Source organism: Carcharodon carcharias, chromosome 7, assembly GCF_017639515.1.
Source record: "Carcharodon carcharias isolate sCarCar2 chromosome 7, sCarCar2.pri, whole genome shotgun sequence".
Classification (NCBI taxonomy): Eukaryota; Metazoa; Chordata; class Chondrichthyes; order Lamniformes; family Lamnidae; genus Carcharodon; species Carcharodon carcharias.
Genome location: NC_054473.1, coordinates 12324218 through 12340998, shown reverse-complemented (window position 1 = coordinate 12340998; position 16781 = coordinate 12324218). Strand labels below are relative to the sequence as shown.

Below are 16781 nucleotides of genomic sequence, written 5' to 3'. Positions count from 1 at the left end.
TGGCCTTTTCATTGCTGGGATGAAGTTGCACTGTGGGTGCACCACAACACCAACCCTGGATCCTCCTGTCTATGGGCGGCTTTCGGTTCAGGCTTGGTCGTCCCAGCCTGAATGCACAATGCGCACGCGCACCGAGGTCTGACTCCGGGCGTCCTTCCCCGGGAAGAGGCCTGTCCCGCGCATGCGCAGACGGAGGGGCTCCGCGGCTGGGCTTCTGACGCGCGCGGAGTGGGCGGGGCGGGGCGAGCGAGGTTGGTCCTGCGCATGCCCGGGACTCGGCATCGGGCATGGGCAGGGGGGGGGGGGGGGGGAGGCTGGCCATGTTAATGACGTGTCGATGTGACTGGTTGGCAGGAAGTGAAGGGACTGGGACCGGAAGTATGAGCTGGAGGGTTTGAGAGGCCAGGGACCAGGCAGATTTAGAGACGTTTCTGGAAACACCGGAGGCTCTGAGTGCCTTTGAGATCGACCGATAAAACCCCAGGGTGGGAAAGATGCTGAAAAAGTTCGACAAAAAGGACGAGGAGTCTGGTAAGTTGCTGTCAGGATGGATGAGCTGCCGGGCCTCCACTGGTTACTATGGTAGCAGCAGCCTGTGGACCAAGTCAGGCTGGTGGGCAAGTTACTGATGTGGAGCAGGAGCAGTCATTTCAGGTGCTTAAAGTCTCACTCAAAGACCTAGTTATTAAATAGTCAGGAGGGCTGAAAACTAGGAATCTGCCTATCTCAGCCTTGAATATAATGAGAGTGCAGAGGAGACTTATCAGAATGGTTCCAGGGACCGGGGGATTTTAGTTACAGGGTTAGGTTGGCAAAGGCTGGAGTTGTTCTCCTTGGAGTAACCGAGACTGAGGGAAGATTGGACAGAGGTGTACAAGATTGTCGCAGACTTAGATAAAAAGGAATGTTCCGTAGGCAAGAACAAATCAAATCCATCGATAATAATCACTTACAAAGAGAAACAGAAAACGGGGAACGAGAATCTGAAAAGTAAAAATTTGCAGGCTAATGGAGAAAGAAAATGTTAGTGGGTCAAATCAGATTATTTTTCAAAGAACTAGCATGGGCTGAATGACCTCCTCTGCCCTTAATGATTGTAACAACAACACTCCTCCCATTTGCTGATGGTATAAGGCCTAGGAAACACATTTAAGATCTTAGGTGAGAGGTGCCTGGGAAATGTGAGAGAACACAGTTTTTACACAGTGAATGGTAATGACCTGGAACTCGCCACCCGTGCTGGAAGTGGAAAGGATGAATGAATTCTAAAGGAAATCAGATGGGCGCTTGGTGGAAAAAAAACCTGCAGGGCTACGGGGATTGAGCGGACAAGCAGGACTGACTGCATTGCTTCATGGGGAGCCAGTATGGACAAGATGGGCTGAATAGCTTCCTCCTGTGATTCTTTGGGGTTAAAACATTTCAGTAAATATATTTACAGCTCACTCCTTTTTCTGGTGACACCTGAGAATATGATACAGTTTGCCAGGACAGGAAAAGGTTGGAATCACAGATTATAGCACAGAAGGAAGCCATTCAACCTGTCATGTCCTTGAGGAGTCTGCAGTTCACCTAGTGTCATTTCCCCATCTTCTACCCATAGCCCAAAATATTCTTTTTAGAGAGTAATCCAATTCCCTCTTGAATGCTTCAATTGAACCTGCCTCCACCACACTCTCAGGAAGTGCATTCCAATTTCTAACGCTCACTGGTTGAAAAAGTTTTTTTATCAAGTCGCCATTACTTCTTTTACCAATTACCTTAAATCTGTGCCACCTCATTCTCGATCCTTCCACCAATAGGAACAGTTGCTCCCTATTTACCCTGTCCAGACACCTCATGATTTTGAATACTTCTATCAAATCTCTTCTCAATCTTCTGTTCTCCAAGGTGAAACAGCCTCAACTTCTCTGCTATATCTATGTAACTGAAGTTCTTCATCCCTGGAAACATCCTCATGAATTTTTTCTGCACCCTCTCTAATGCTTTCACATCCTCCCTAAAGTGTGGTGCACAGAACAGGAAACAATACTGCAGCTGAGGCTGAGCCAGTTTTAATTGAACTTCCTTGCCTTTGTAATATATACCCCAATTGATTCAGTCGAAAATGCTGTAAGATTTATTGACTGTATTCTCAATTTATCATGCTGCCTTCAAAGATTTATGCACATATACACCCAGGGCCCTCTTCTCCTATACCCCTTTTCGAATTGTACATTATTTGATAAAGTCATTCCATCTTCTTCCTAGTAAAATGAATCACTTTGCACTTCTCTGCATTAAATTTCATCTGCCACTTTCCACTCATTCAACAAGCTCTGTCCTTTTGAAGCACAGTCCTGCCACATCCAGCCGTGAATGGTGGTGGACAATTCAATAACTCACTGGAGAAGGAGGCTCCACAAATATCCCCATCCTCAATGACTGAGGAGTCCAGCACATCAGTGCAAAAGAAAAGGCTGAAGCATTTGCTACAATCTGCAGCCAGAAGGGCCAAGTGGATGATCCATCTCAGCCTCCTCTGGAAGTCCCCAGCATCACGGACTCCAGTCTTCAGCCAATTCAGTTCACCCCACATGATGTCAAGAAACGGCTGAAGGCACTGGATACTGCAAAGGCTATGAGCCCTGACAGTATTCTGGCAATAGTGCTGAAGACTTGTGCTCCAAAACTTGCCGTGCCCCTAGCCAAGCTGTTCCAGTACAGCTACAACACTGGCATGTACCCGGCTTTGTGGAAAATTGCCTAGGTATGTCCTGTCCACAAAAAGCAGGACAAATCCAACCCTGCCAATTACCGCTCCTTCAGCCTACTCTCGATCATCAGTAAAGTAGTGGAAGGGGTTTATCAACAGTGCTATCATGCAACACTTGCTTAGCAATAACCTGCTTGCTGATGCCCAGTTTGGGTTCCGCCAGGGCCACTCAGCTCCTGACCACATTACAGCCTTGGTTCAGACATGGACAAAAGAGCTGAAGTCCTGTGGTGAGGTGAGAGTGACTGCCCCCGACATCAAGGCTGTGTTTGACAGAGTGTGGCATCAGGGAGCCCTAGCAAAACTGGAGTCAATGGGAATCAGGGGGAAAACTCTGCTGGCATACTTAACACAAAGAAAGATGGTTGTAGTTCTTGGAGGTCAGTCATCTCAGCCCCAGGACATCGCTGCAGGAGTTCCGCAGGGTAGTGTCCTTGGCCCAACCATCTTCAGCTGCTTCATCAATGACCTTCCTTCCAACATAAGGTCAGAAGTGGGGATGTTCATTGATGGTTGCACAATGTTCATCATTCTTGACTCCTCAGATACTGAAGCAATCCGTGTCCAAATGCAGCAAGACCTGGACAATTTTTCTTCGCTGGGTCAAAATCCTGGAACTCCCTCCCTAGCAGTACTGTGGACTGACAAGTGGCAAGTAACATTTGCGCCACACAAGTGCCAGCCAGTGACCATCCCCAACAAGAGAGAATCTATAACCATTGCCCCTTGATGTTCAATGGCATTACCATCACTGAATCCCCCACTATCAACATCCTGGGGGTTACCATTGACCAGAAACTGAATTGGACCCGCCAAATAACTCAGCAACTGGTTCCCCAAAGCCTGTCCACCATCTACAAGACACAAGTCAGGAATGAGATGGAATACTCCCCACTTGCCTGGATGAGTGCAACTCCAACAACACTCAAGAAGCTTGACACCATCCAGGACAAAGCAGCCCGCTTGATTGGTACCACATCCAGAAATATTCACTCCCTCCACCACCGACGCACAGTAGCATCAGTGTGTACCATGTACAAAGTGCACTGCAGGAATTCACCAAGGCTTCTTCGACAACACCCTCCAAACCCAAGACTACTACCAACTAGAAGGACAAGAGCAGGAAATAGATGGGAACACCATCAGCTGGAAGTCCCCCTCCAAGTCACTCACCATCCTGACTTGGAAATATATCGCTGTTCCTTCACGTTTGCTGGGTCAAAATCCTGGAACTCCCTCCCTAACAGCACTGTGGGTGTGCCTACACCTCACGGACTGCAGCGGTTCAAGAAGGCACCTCCCCACCACCTTCTCAAGGACAAATAGGGATGGGCAATAAATGATGGCCCAGCCACTGAAACCCACATCCCCTGAATGAATAAAAAAAACTACTCTCCTAACAATTCACAATATTTCCTAATTTTGTATCGTCTGCAAATTTTGAAATTGTGCCCTGTACACCAAGGTTTAGATTATTTATATACATCGTGATGAACAGGGATCCTAACACTGATCCCTGAGGAATTCCACCATAAATCTTCCTCCTGTCTGAAAAACAAGTAAACCACTGTTCTTTGTTTCCTGTCACTCAGTCAGTTTCATATCCATGTTGCTACTGCCCCTTTTATTCCATGAGCTGTAACTTTGCTCAGAAGTCTGTTGGATAGCACTTTGTTAGATGTCTTTGGAAGTCCATGTTAACCACATAAAAAAATTACCCTTATCAACTGCCTCTGATACTTCATCAAAAAACTCACAAGTTAGTTAAACACAACAAATCTGTGCTGGCTTCCTTAATTAACCTGCATTTGTTCAAATGACTATTAATTTTGTCCAGAATTATCATTTCTAAAAGCTTCCTCACTATTGAAGTTAAACCCAGCAACTACAGGCCAGTCAGTTTATCTTTATGCTCTTTTTTGAGCAAGGGTGTAACATTTGCAATTCTCCAGTCCTCTGACAGCACCCGAGTTTAAGGAAGATTGGAAAAGTGGCCAATGACTCTGCAATTTCCACTTTCGCTTTCCTCAGTGCCCTTGAATATGTCTCATTTGGTCCTGGTGCTTTCCCAACTTTAAGTGCAAGCAGCCTATCCATTACCACCTCCTCAGCAATTTTAAACCCTTTAAGTGTCTGAACTATCTCCTCTTTCACCATGAAGATTGGCTAGCTAACGGGAAACAGAGGGTAGGCATAAATGGATATTTTTCTGGTTGACGGGATGTAATGCGTGGTGTGCCACAGCAATCAGTGCTGGGGCCTTAACTTTTTAAAATTTATATAAATGGCTGAGACAGAAGGACCAAAGGCATTGTTGCTAAATTTGCTGATGAGACAAAGATAAGTAGGATAGTAAGATGTGAAGAGGGCGCAAGGAGGCTACAAAGGGATACAGATAGGTTAAGTGACTAGACAAAGACCTGGCAAAAGGAGTGTAATGTGGGAATGTGTGAAATTGTCCATTTTGGTAGAAAAATAATGAAGCATATTATCTAAATGGTGAGAGCTCTGAGATGAAGAAGGCTCTGGGTGTCCTCGTGGGTTAGTATGCAGGTTCAGCAAATAATTAAGAAAGCTAATAGAATGTTATCATTTATTGTGAGGGAAATTGAATACAAAAGTAGGGAGATAAAAGCAATATACTGCGGATGCTGGAAACCTGGAACAAAAACAGCAAATGCTGGGAAAAACAAAAACAGAATTATCTGGAAAAACTCAGCAGGTCTGGCAGCATCGGCGGAGAAGAAAAGAGTTGACGTTTTGAGTCCTCATGACCCTTTAACTGAACTTTATATTAAAGCTGGGAAAAACTCAGGTGTCTCAGCATCTGTGGAGAGATAAACACAGTTAATGTTTCAAGTCCATATGACTCTTCAAGCTCTGAAGAAGAATATACGGACTTGAAACATTAACTCTGTTTTTCTCTCCACAGATGCTGCTAGACCTGCTGAGTTGTTCCAGCATTTTCTGTTTTTGTTTCAAAAGTAGAGAGGTTATGCTTCAGTTATACAAGGCATTGGTGAGACCACATCTGGAGTATTGTGTACAGTTTTGGTCTCCTTATTTAAGGAAGGATGTAAATGCATTGGAAGCAGTTCAGAGAAGGTTTGCCAGACTAATACCTGGAATGGACAGGTTGCCTTCTGAGGAAAGGTTGGACAGGCTGGGCTTGTATCTGCTGGAGTTTAGAAGAGTAAGAGGCAACTTGATTGAAATATGTAAGATCTTGACAGGGTGGATGTGGAGAGGATGTTTCTTGCTGTGGGAGAATTAATACTAGTGACCCTTGTTGAAAAATAAGGGGTCACCCACTTAGGGCAGAGATGAGGAGAAATTTCTTCTGTAAGAGGGTCATGAGTCTTTGGAACTCTTTTCCTCAAAAGGTAGCAGAAGCAGAGCCTTTGAATAATTTTAAGGCAGAGGTAGATAGATTCTTAATAAGTGGGGGGAGGGAGGTTATCAGGGGTAGGCTGGAACGTGGAGTTGAGGTTCCAGGCAGACCAGCCATGAATTATTGAATGGCGGAGCAGGCTTGAAGGGCCGAGTAGCCTACTCCACCTAATTCGCATGTTCATATGTAATTTATCAAATTACCTGGTCCAAGCAGCACTGCTTTAAAAAAAATCAGGGTCTTCAAAATAAGCAGAGCTTTTGCTGTTCGGAATTTACAAATTTCACTTTCTTTTAAAGTTTTCATGGGGCTGGAGACCCCGAATAAATTTTACAGTTTGGGCAGATGTTGACATCCTAGAAAATGTCAGGAGTTTAAGATTTTTGAGTTAGTCTTCAACTGAGTAAAATAGTTTGAATAGCAGAGGTTCATCCTTGGTCTTTAGTTTGGTTGCGTTGTATTTCATAATTTAGCAGTTTAAAGTGTGACATCCCTCGGCATTCTTAATCTTGGTGAATCTGATAAGTTAACAATCTTAACTAAATAATATTTGATATTTGAACATTGTAAATTCAAGTTTTCTCAAATGTATTGAAAAGAGTAATGTAAAGAAAGAAAGACAAAAGCAAGATACTGTGGATGCTAGAAATCTGAAATAAAAACAAAGTTTTGGAAATACTCAGCAGGTCTGGCAGCATCAGAGAAGGAAAGAGTTAAGGGTAACCTTTCATCTGAAAGACTTACGTTCCTATAGTACCTTTCACCACTTCAGGATGACCCAAAGTGCACTAATTTTGAAGTGCAGTTATTATTTTGTTGTACTAAGTGACGCAACTAATTTGCGCACAGCAATGAAATAAATGGTCGGATCATCCAAGGAGGAGTCATATTGGAATCAAATCGTTAACTCTGTTTCTCTCTCCGCAGATGCTGTCATACCTGAGATTTTCCAGCATTTTCTGTTTTTGTTTATGACCAGGTTATCTGCTTTAGGTGTTGCTCGAGGGATAAATGGTGGCTAAGATATCAAGGCTAAGATACCCTGCTCTACTTCAATAATATCGTGGGATCTTTTACGCCCACTTTAGGGCAAGCAAGGGGCTCAGTTTAATGTCTCAAGTTGGCAGCTTTTATGGTGCAATTCCTAGTGACAGAGGTGAGGGTACTACTCCCGAGCAACAGCTGATACTCTACTTTCAAGCTTGGATCCTGGTCCACTTAGAATTTTTAAGGGAATACAGACTGCCCGTGGGATTCCTGTCCATATAGAATCAGCTTTTCATATTTTTCTGTATTTGTTGACCTATTAGTTAATTTTGTTGCATGCTAATTAATAAAAATTTGGAATCATGAGCAGAGTTTTTGTTTGGGCAGCTAGCGCTACTTTTTATAATAGGCCAATTCTGTCAGTGTTTGTCGAGAGTCTCTAGGGATTTGAAAACATTTGTAGGAGTTCCCAGTGAGTGTGTTGATATCTAATATTTTGGTGTGCACAACTGGAAAAGACCACTAAGTCTACTTGGCTGGTCTCAAAGTTCAAATAACCTACACACTGCTCTACCTTGCTTGCTCTGCCAAATATCTCTCCAGTTCCCTCCTGAATATTCAAACACTCTTGACCTCACTGACTAGTCTATTCAAAATGGGATCCTTCTTTTGGTTTTCAAGATAAAGCTAGTCCATATTTTAAACGTGTGCTGGAAATGTACAGGAGATCTGTCAGCATACAAGAAAAGATACATCGGCCTTCATTCACTTTTCCTGATGTTGCTTGGTAATTCTGGCATTTGTGATTTTTTCTTCTTACAAAACAGCCGTGTTATCTTGTTTTTGATTTTTAAGATAATAATCAGTCAAGCTCGTAATGTGGCCAATTTATTATTGCTAGAAGTGACATGCAGGGGCCTGTTCTCTGCAAAGAAAAGGAATATGTTCAAGCCTTGTACCTTTTTTGAATTACCAGGGAGCCTATAGTTCCTTGTTGCTTTCTCCATGACTACACCTTGGCCAATTGTCAACCATTCAACCGTAATATAAATTTTTGTGATCATTTGACATTCTTGCATTTGTCTTGATGAGTGCAAGATAAAAAGTTTAGGCAACATGTCTCTTTTTTCAGCAATGTTTTAGTTTTGTATATTTCCTTCCTCCTACCTGGTTTCTGTCTAATATTACCTGCTATTGTCCTTGCTATCCTAGTTATACTAGGTTAAGACTCTAGTGAGCTCTTTGTTCAATGTTTAGTTTGCACAGTAGGGTTCATTTTCAGGGAAAGATGGACCAGTGGTGAGTGAATTGATAGGGTGCAATTAACTTTTGAACATAGGTGCCATTGAGCGTAAAAGCTTAATTTGTCCCAGTGACCGTGGACTAAGTAAGTCACCTAAGTGATCGGGAAAAGTAGCCTAGATTTTTGGCCTGATCATTCAATGACTTCTGCTGTGGCATGTTAGGAGGGAACAGGGATGTGCTTCCTTCTGTGGTTCAACAACCCATCAATATTTGCTATCAATCCATGCACACGATGAAAAGGATGGCATTCTTAAGATCTGCCAAAGCCTGTACAACTGTACCCTGGCAAAATGCAGCATATTTAAGATTGGAGATTATTACGAAAATAAAATCTTTTTTTAATCAATAATTAGAAGTGTGAGTTCATTCTTTAGTTATAGAAGCATTTTCCTGATTGGCTGAATGTGTGGATGCCAAGGCAGCCATGCTCCAGTGAACAAGCTTTCATCAGACATTGAGTAGGTGACAAGGCATTAGCTGTTTGTACAGAGTGATCTACCAGCCTGAGTAACTACTTTTTAAAAATGTTAGCAGTGCCAGAATGAATACTGCTGGCAAGTGAAACAGGAAGTAATAATGGATTCTGATTGGTCTGAAGATTTACCTAACCACACGTCTGCTTTTACTGGTTATCAAAATTACATGCATTTCACAGCCTCAGAACATCTGAATGCACCCCACAGCCAATGTTACTTTTGTAATGATTTGAACTGACGTGATATAGGGAAATGTGGCAGTCAATTTGTGAATTGCAAGCTCCACAAACAATATGATAGTAACAGTAACTTGTCTTTCTGGTGGCACTAATTGGGAGACAAGTATTGACCTCTTCTTTGAACTAGTGCCGTAGAATCTTTTAGGCCTACTTGAGAGAGCAGGATGGCCCTCCGTTTAGTGCTGTATCTGAAAGATGGTGCCTCCCTCAGTAAAGCACTGGAGTGTCAATCATAAATGTCTGTGCTAAATCTCTGAAGTGAGACCTGAACCAACAACGTTCTAACTGAAAGGTGAGGATGCTACCAACTGTGTCACTGCTGGCACTATTGATAAGGAGGTCCCTGACCAGTATTGAGCTAATTGAGGCTAAATGTTATTTGCCACATTTAGCTTTAATGTCCAGTGCTATGATAACCAGGGTTTATGGTGTGGTGGAGGCAGAACATTGTCTGGAACCCCTCTCACCCTTTACTTTCCCCAAGCTTTTTTATTCTCCTAATCGCTCAGTTCCCATCTTTGTTTTCACTTCTGCAATTGGTTGTGAAGATCCTTGAGATTTTTCTTGTTTTTACACAATGTGAATGTACCACCAGTCTTGAGAGTAGAGGCGCAAAGGTTGGTCTACGCATCAACTGTGAGAAGACCAAGACAATGATGACTGGATGGCAACAAGGCCTCCCCGTCACCATCGGGCAACAGATCATTGAGGACGTCAACTACTTCCCCTTCTTGGTAAGCAACATCTCCAGGGAGGGTGACGTAGAGATTGAGGTCCACACAAGAATCGGAAAAGTAGTATCGATCTTCCAGTGGCTCCATAGGGTTTGGGAATCCAGCACCATCAACACGGCCATGGAAGCTACAACTCTACATGCCCATAGTAGTGCCAACTGCAACCTATGCCAGCGAGACATAGAAGAGAACAGCAAAGTATCATGTAAGTTGGACATCTTTCACCAGTGCTGCCTATGTAAGAGCCTGGGCATCACATGCTGAAACAACATCACCAACAAGGAAGTGCAGCAGAGGACTAGTCAGAGGCACTTGCAGGACCTTCTTTTTGCTCGGCCATGGTTAGCTTTGGCGTCCCCCCCCCCCAGGACCTAACAATGACCGAGCAGGAAGAGAAGGTAAGCAGATGATTCTCTGTGGCTATGTGTTTGATAATACATCTGTGAAGTGCCTTGGGATGATTTACTATGTTAGAGGTGCTTTGATGGAGTTGTTACCCATATCCCCATCGCTGAAATGGAACCAAGGATTTTAACTCTGGTCTTTTTGAGAAAGAAATAAATACACAATCAACATTGCAACAAAATTATCTGGTCATTACTGCATTGCTGCTTGTGAGATCTTTCTGGGTAAAAACTGCCTGCCATGTTTACAACAATGACTACATTAATTGACTGTAAAGTATTTTGGGAAGTCCTGAGCCTGTAAAAGATGCTATATAAATATAAGGCGAAGGAACAGATTGCATGTGAAAATGGCAGTAGCCAGCTTTATGTTTTTCATTTTAGTTCAAATGGTATATTAATGATGTTCTTAAAGTTAAGGATATACAGATGGAGGGTAGTGATTGATTAAGTACCTTGAGCACATATAAAGAGAGACTGTTGGAGTGCATCTTCAGCCCCAGAAATGTCATTTTAATTTAATTATATAAGTTTCTTTTAAAGTTTGTTCTTGTTACAGTGCCCCATCAGGCTGTCACCCCCTTTTATTAGTTTATTTTGATGATTAGTGGTTTTGTTTGAAATGGCATATAAAGAGGGACTGCTGGGACATGGGGTGTTGGTTAAGGAGGAAGTTGACATGTAATGTTGCATTCTGTAAATAATTCTAGTATTAAGGAAAAAGTTTGATGCTTGCTTTCCTACTTCATTTGACTTAACATCCATTGCACTAGAATGCAATCTGAATTTGTTTTTCTTAAAGTCAGGAAAATAAACAGGAACTGTCAAAGATGAGAAAAGGCATTTTGGCCCATTGAACTCATACATGTTTAGTATTTGATATAGATGGGCTGCTAAGATGCACAGAGCAGTGGCAAATGGAACTTAACCCTGAGAAGTGTGAGGTGGTGCATTTTTGGGAGGACTAACACGGCAAGGGAATACACAATGAATGGTAGGACTCTAGGAAGTGCAGAGGATCAGAGGGACCTTGGTGTACATGTCCACAGATCCCTGAGGGCAGCAGCAGACGGTAGATAAGGTGGTTAAGAAGGCATATGGAATACTTACCTTTATTAGCCAAGGCATAGAATATAAGAGCAGGGAGGTTATCTTGGAACCGTATAAACGTTAGTTAGGCCACAGCTAGAGTACTGTGTGCAGTTCTGGTTGCCACATTATAGGAAGGATGTGATTGTATTGGAGAGGTTGCAGAGGACATTCACCAGAATGTTCCCTGGGCTGGAGCGTTTCAGCTATGAAGAGAAATTGGATAGGCTAGAGTTGTTTTCCTTAGAGCAGAGAGGGCTGAAGGGGGACCTGCTAGAGGTATGCCAAATTATGAGGGGCATAGATAGGGTACATATGAAGAAACTTTTCCCCTTCACAGAGGTGTCAATAAACGGGGGTGGAGGGGGGGGCGGTTTAGATTTATGGTAAGGGGCAGGAGGTTTAGAGGGGATTTGAGGAAAACTTTTTTTCACCCAGAGGGTGGTTGGAATCTGGAACACACTGAGAGGGTGGTAGAGGCAGGAACACTCACAACATTTGAGAAGTATTTAGATAAGCACTTGAAACGCCACAGCATACAGGGCTATGAGCCAAGTGCTGAAAAATGGGATTAGAACAGAGAGGCGCTTGATGGCTGGCACGGACACGGTGGGCCGAAGGGCCTATTTCTGTGCTGTATAACTCTGACCCTATGACTCCCTTCAGCTCTGCACCTCAGCCTGGAAATTGTATTTGGAACTCATTCTGTAATCTTAACTGGGAGATTATCACTCTTTGAGTAAGGATATTTTTAAGATCAGCTTTAAATTTGAATTTACATCATTTGTATATTATATTTATTTTCATTTTTATTCATTGTTTTATCCCTTCCTTTTATCCTATTTCAATCTTTTTTCCCATCACCGTCCCCTCCACCCCCCGCCCTCACAAGGGCTGTCTGTCACTTGTTCATGTTGTTCTTTCCAGAGTGCTTACCCTTGTCCTGCTATTATCACATTGTTTTCTGACCTTAATGCCACTATCAGCACCTCCTTTAGCCAATATGTTAACCATTAACACCCCTTTGTCCTTTTGTCCATAACATCTCTGGCAATCTTTCTTTTGCCTCCACCTATCACTAGCCTTCTACCCAGCTTCACCTGCTCCATCCCCCTTAAACAGTATAAATTTTGTCATATTTTTACTTCTCTTTAGCTCTGAAGAAGAGTCATATGGACTCAAAACGTTAACTCTTTTTTTCCTCCACCACAGATGTTGTTAAACCTGCTGAGTTTTTCCAGCATTTTCTGATTTGTTTCAGATTTCCAGCATCCGCAAAATTTCGCTTTTGTCTTTGTCTATTATAGGCCTGAATTAACTTGAAATACTATTTTGACGTCACTTTATCTATGCCACATAATACTTGTAGTATAGTTACCCCTTTTCCTTTCTTCTATCTGGGCTGTTGAGGATGTTGTCTTTATGGAGATTGAGCCATGTAGAACGGTTAAATGTGTATTCCCATTAATTCGCATATATCTCAAGTTACTGATAACCCCACATCTTAGTGTCTGATTTGTGTGGCAGCAAGGCACAGATGAGTCACAACTTTCTCCAACTTTTTTTTAAAATTCATTCACGGAATGTGGGCTTCACTGGTTGGGCCAGCATTTATTGCCCATCCCTAGTTGCCCTTGAGAAGGTGGTGGTGAGCTGCTGTCTTGAACCCCTGCAGTCCTTGTGGTGCAGGTACACTCACAGTGCTGTTAGGAGGGGAGTTCTGGGATTTTGACCCAGTGACAGTGAAGGAACAGCGATATATTTCCAAGTCAGGATAGTGTGTGACTTGGAGGGGAACTCCCAGGCGGTGGTGTTCCCATCTATCTGCTGCCTTTGTCCTTCTAGATGGTAGTGGTCATGGGTTTGGGAGGCCAGAGGGAAATGAATGTCAGAGGAGAATTCAAGACATAACTTCTGCCCCACGTAAAACTCTTTTCATGCTGACCCCATCCCTTCCCTTGTCCCATGAAATCTGGGTGTCCTATTTGACCCTAAACTGAGCTTCAGAGTCCACGTGCCATTCATTATCAAAAGTTTTCATTAACACCTCTGCAAATTTGTCTGTCTCCATTTCTACCTCAATCCCCTGTGTTGTTGAAACCTTCAACCACAAGTTTGGAATCTCTAGACTTTCAACCTGCTCTTTCGTAAACTGGCACAAAATGCTCTCCCATCCCATATAAGTCCTGCTTCCACATCATTCCCACCCTCACTCTGTTGGTGCCTTAAATTGGGTACTTGTCTTTAAATCCCTCAATAGACTTGCCCTGCTTTATCACTGCAGTCTCTTTTGTAAAGGCCCCTCCCTTTGCCTGCAATGAATAAACCATTTCATGATTCAACTTTTTGACTCAGCTTTCAGGCACCTCTCCTAATCTCCTTTCTTAGTTCTTCCATTCCCTTATCTACATTGTGAAGTGAAGAGGAATACTCAGTAGTTGAGTATATTTGAGATTGAGACCTGATAGATGATTGGACACTGAAGAGATATGGGGATAGAGGGGAAAATGAAGTTGAGGTAGAAGTTCATCCACGATCTTATTGAAGGGTGCAGCAGGCTCAAGACGCCTACTCCTATTTCTTATATTCTTATGGGCAGTTATTAAGGCATTATATGTCCGTTGTTCATTACTGAGTTTACTGTTTAGATGGTTTTTATAAAACTCCTTCTTGTTTCCACTAGGTGGGGGCTCAAACCCATTCCAGCACCTGGAGAAGAGTTCTGTACTGCAGGAGGTGAGCAGTGATTTCTGTACCATGCTATTGTTGCTATTTCCATTCAGGTCAGCTGGTCGGATGCCACTTTGTCCTCAGCAATACTGACCCATGGAGGCTATAGGTTAGCAAGTGTTCCTATGGTGGATTAGTATACAGCAACCCTCTCTGGAATGTGTGTCTATCTGGATGCCTGGAGCTGGCAGCCTTCCCTTTCAGTTGTTAGGATCTTGGGTCTCTAGCCTCCCAGTGAAACTCGATTGAAATGACAACAGGAAGTAAAATACCAGAGATAGTGGCACGCACAGGTCAACGGCCGTCTGACTTGATTATAGAGGCTGGGGTGAGCTGCCTGCACTGCCTGTTAAGGACCATCTACAAGGCACAAGTTAAGAGTGTGATGAGATACCCTCCACTTGCCTGGATGAGCGCAGAGCCAACAACATTTGAAGCTTGACAACATTCAGGAGAAAGCAGCCCATTTGATTGGCAACCCATCCACCAACTTAAACATTCACTCCCTCCATCACTGATCCACGATGGTAGCAGTGTTTACCATCTATAAGATGCGCTGAAGCCGGTTGCTAAGGCTCCCTTGACATGCAACTTCCAAATCCACAACCTCTCCCACCAAGGACAAGAGCAGCAGATGCTTGGGAATGCCACCACCTGCAAGTTCCCCTCCAACCCACACATGATCCTGACTTGGAACTATATAAGACCATAAGACATAGAGACAGAAATTAGGCCATTCAGCCCATCGAGTCTGCTCCGCCATTCAATCATGGCTGATAAGTTTCTCAACCCTATTCTCCCGTCTTCTCCCTGTAACCTTTGATCCCCTTACCTATCAAGAACCTATCTATCTCAGATCAAGAACCTATCTATCTCACCGTTCCTTCACTGTTGCTGGGTCAAAATCCTGGAACTCTAATCCTAACAGCACTGTGGATGTACCTACACCGCATTCTACTGCAGCGGTTCAAGGAAGTGGTGAACCACCACCTTCTCAGGGGCAGTAAGGGAAGGGCAATAAACACTGGCCTTACTAGCAGCACCCCATATCCCAATAGTGCCTTTTTAAAAAGAGCACAGAAACAGGCATTTGGCCCAGCTGGCCTAAGCTGGTATTTATGTCCCACAGAAACCTTCTCCCAGCCTACTTCATCCAGAAACATTTCCTTCTATTCCTTTCTAATGAGTTTATAAGAACATAAGAAATAGGAGCAGGAGCAGACACACGGCCCATCGAGCCAGCTCCACCGTTCAACACAATCATGGCTGATCTTGGCCTTCAACTCCATTTTCCCGCCCACTCCCCATATCCCTTGATTCCCAGCCTTACATGTATTCAATGATGGAGCATCCACAACCTTCTGGGGTAGAGAATTCCAAAGATTCACAATCCTTTGAGTGAGGAAATTTCCCCTCATCTCAGCCCTGAATGATCGGCTTTTTATCCTGAGATTGTGCCCCCGCGTTTTCAATTATAACTTGCTGTTAAATGCAACTGCTATTTGTTTTAGCTGCTCCTTGTGGTAGCAAGTTCCACATTCTCTGAGTAAAGAGGCTTGTTGGGTTTGTTGGTGCCTATCCTCTATTTCTGGTCCTCAGGTTGAACCTCTGCACAAGTGGAAACATTTTCTCCACATCTCACCTGTCAAATCCCTTCATACTATTAAACATCTCTGTTAGGGCACCCTCAACCATATCTTTTCCAGAGAGAATGGAAAGTAAGTTAATTTGAAGTTTGTGGTTTTAATTGAATATCTCCAGAGGGAAGTTAGTCGCATGTTAATGTGAAGTGCTGCATTCTTCCATTCACTGACTGAAATGATTTACTCTTGTTTTGTCTAGCCTCATCCAGCTGATTCAGAAATTTTTATGACACCACAGACAATACTTGTTATAATTAGAGCATCTGGTTGTTGCATTTCAAAAGAAGAGGCAATCTAACTATGTCATAAATGGAAATGAATTGGTGTCAGGAACAGCATTAGATTTTATGATCAGATAATTAATAATCTAGAGATTCATTGGACTGAATGGACATTGTCGTCCCTGCCTCCTGTTCTGCTTTTCATATGGAATCACTAAGATTGTTGATGATATGACACACACACTTGTCTTTTTTGCTGTTTTCTCCTTGCAGGCTCGAGTGTTTAACGAAACTCCCATCAATCCTCGGAAATGTGCTCATATTCTCACCAAGATCCTGTATCTGATAAACCAGGTTGGGCTGCTCTCCGTAGCTTTGAGAAATAACCTCAGTATTTTGAACTGTTGCACATTAAGTTCATAGTCATTAATGGCACCAGAAGGAGGCCATTCGGCCCATCGGGTCTTTTGAATTTTGTAAGCAATTTGTAACTGGTGTTTTCAATCTAAAAGACACATTCAAGGTCAATGTTGGGAAGCTTTGCCAACAAGAGTGTAAAAATATAAGGGAGTGTAGTGGAGCCAAACCACTAATATTACTGAAGAAACCATTAATGTCTGTAATCAGAGGAAACTCCGCGCGTGCTTTATAAGCTTGTTGACAGAAAAGATGGTTGGTGGTGGTGGACCTGGATGAGGCTGTGACTGGGGGACAGTGCCCAATATAGTGACATTCTCCCAAAATGATCCCAGCACTAAGTGGTCCCAGTGTTGAAAATACCTGTTCAAGTTTGTCTGTTTTATAGTT

The 16781-nt window shown here is 43.2% G+C and overlaps 1 protein-coding gene across 1 annotated transcript in view; it reads left to right on the top strand.

Annotated features, from left to right (window-relative positions):
- The first annotated feature begins 344 nt into the window (after nt 1-344).
- LOC121279826 (coatomer subunit gamma-1) overlaps nt 345-16781 on the top strand; it is a 71731-nt gene continuing 55294 nt past the window's right edge. Inside the window, exons 1-3 of the mRNA XM_041191247.1 lie at nt 345-531; nt 14064-14116; nt 16248-16328. Coding sequence (XP_041047181.1) covers nt 495-531; nt 14064-14116; nt 16248-16328 — 171 coding nt within the window. The 5' untranslated portion in view covers nt 345-494. The remainder of the gene's footprint in view (nt 532-14063; nt 14117-16247; nt 16329-16781) is intronic.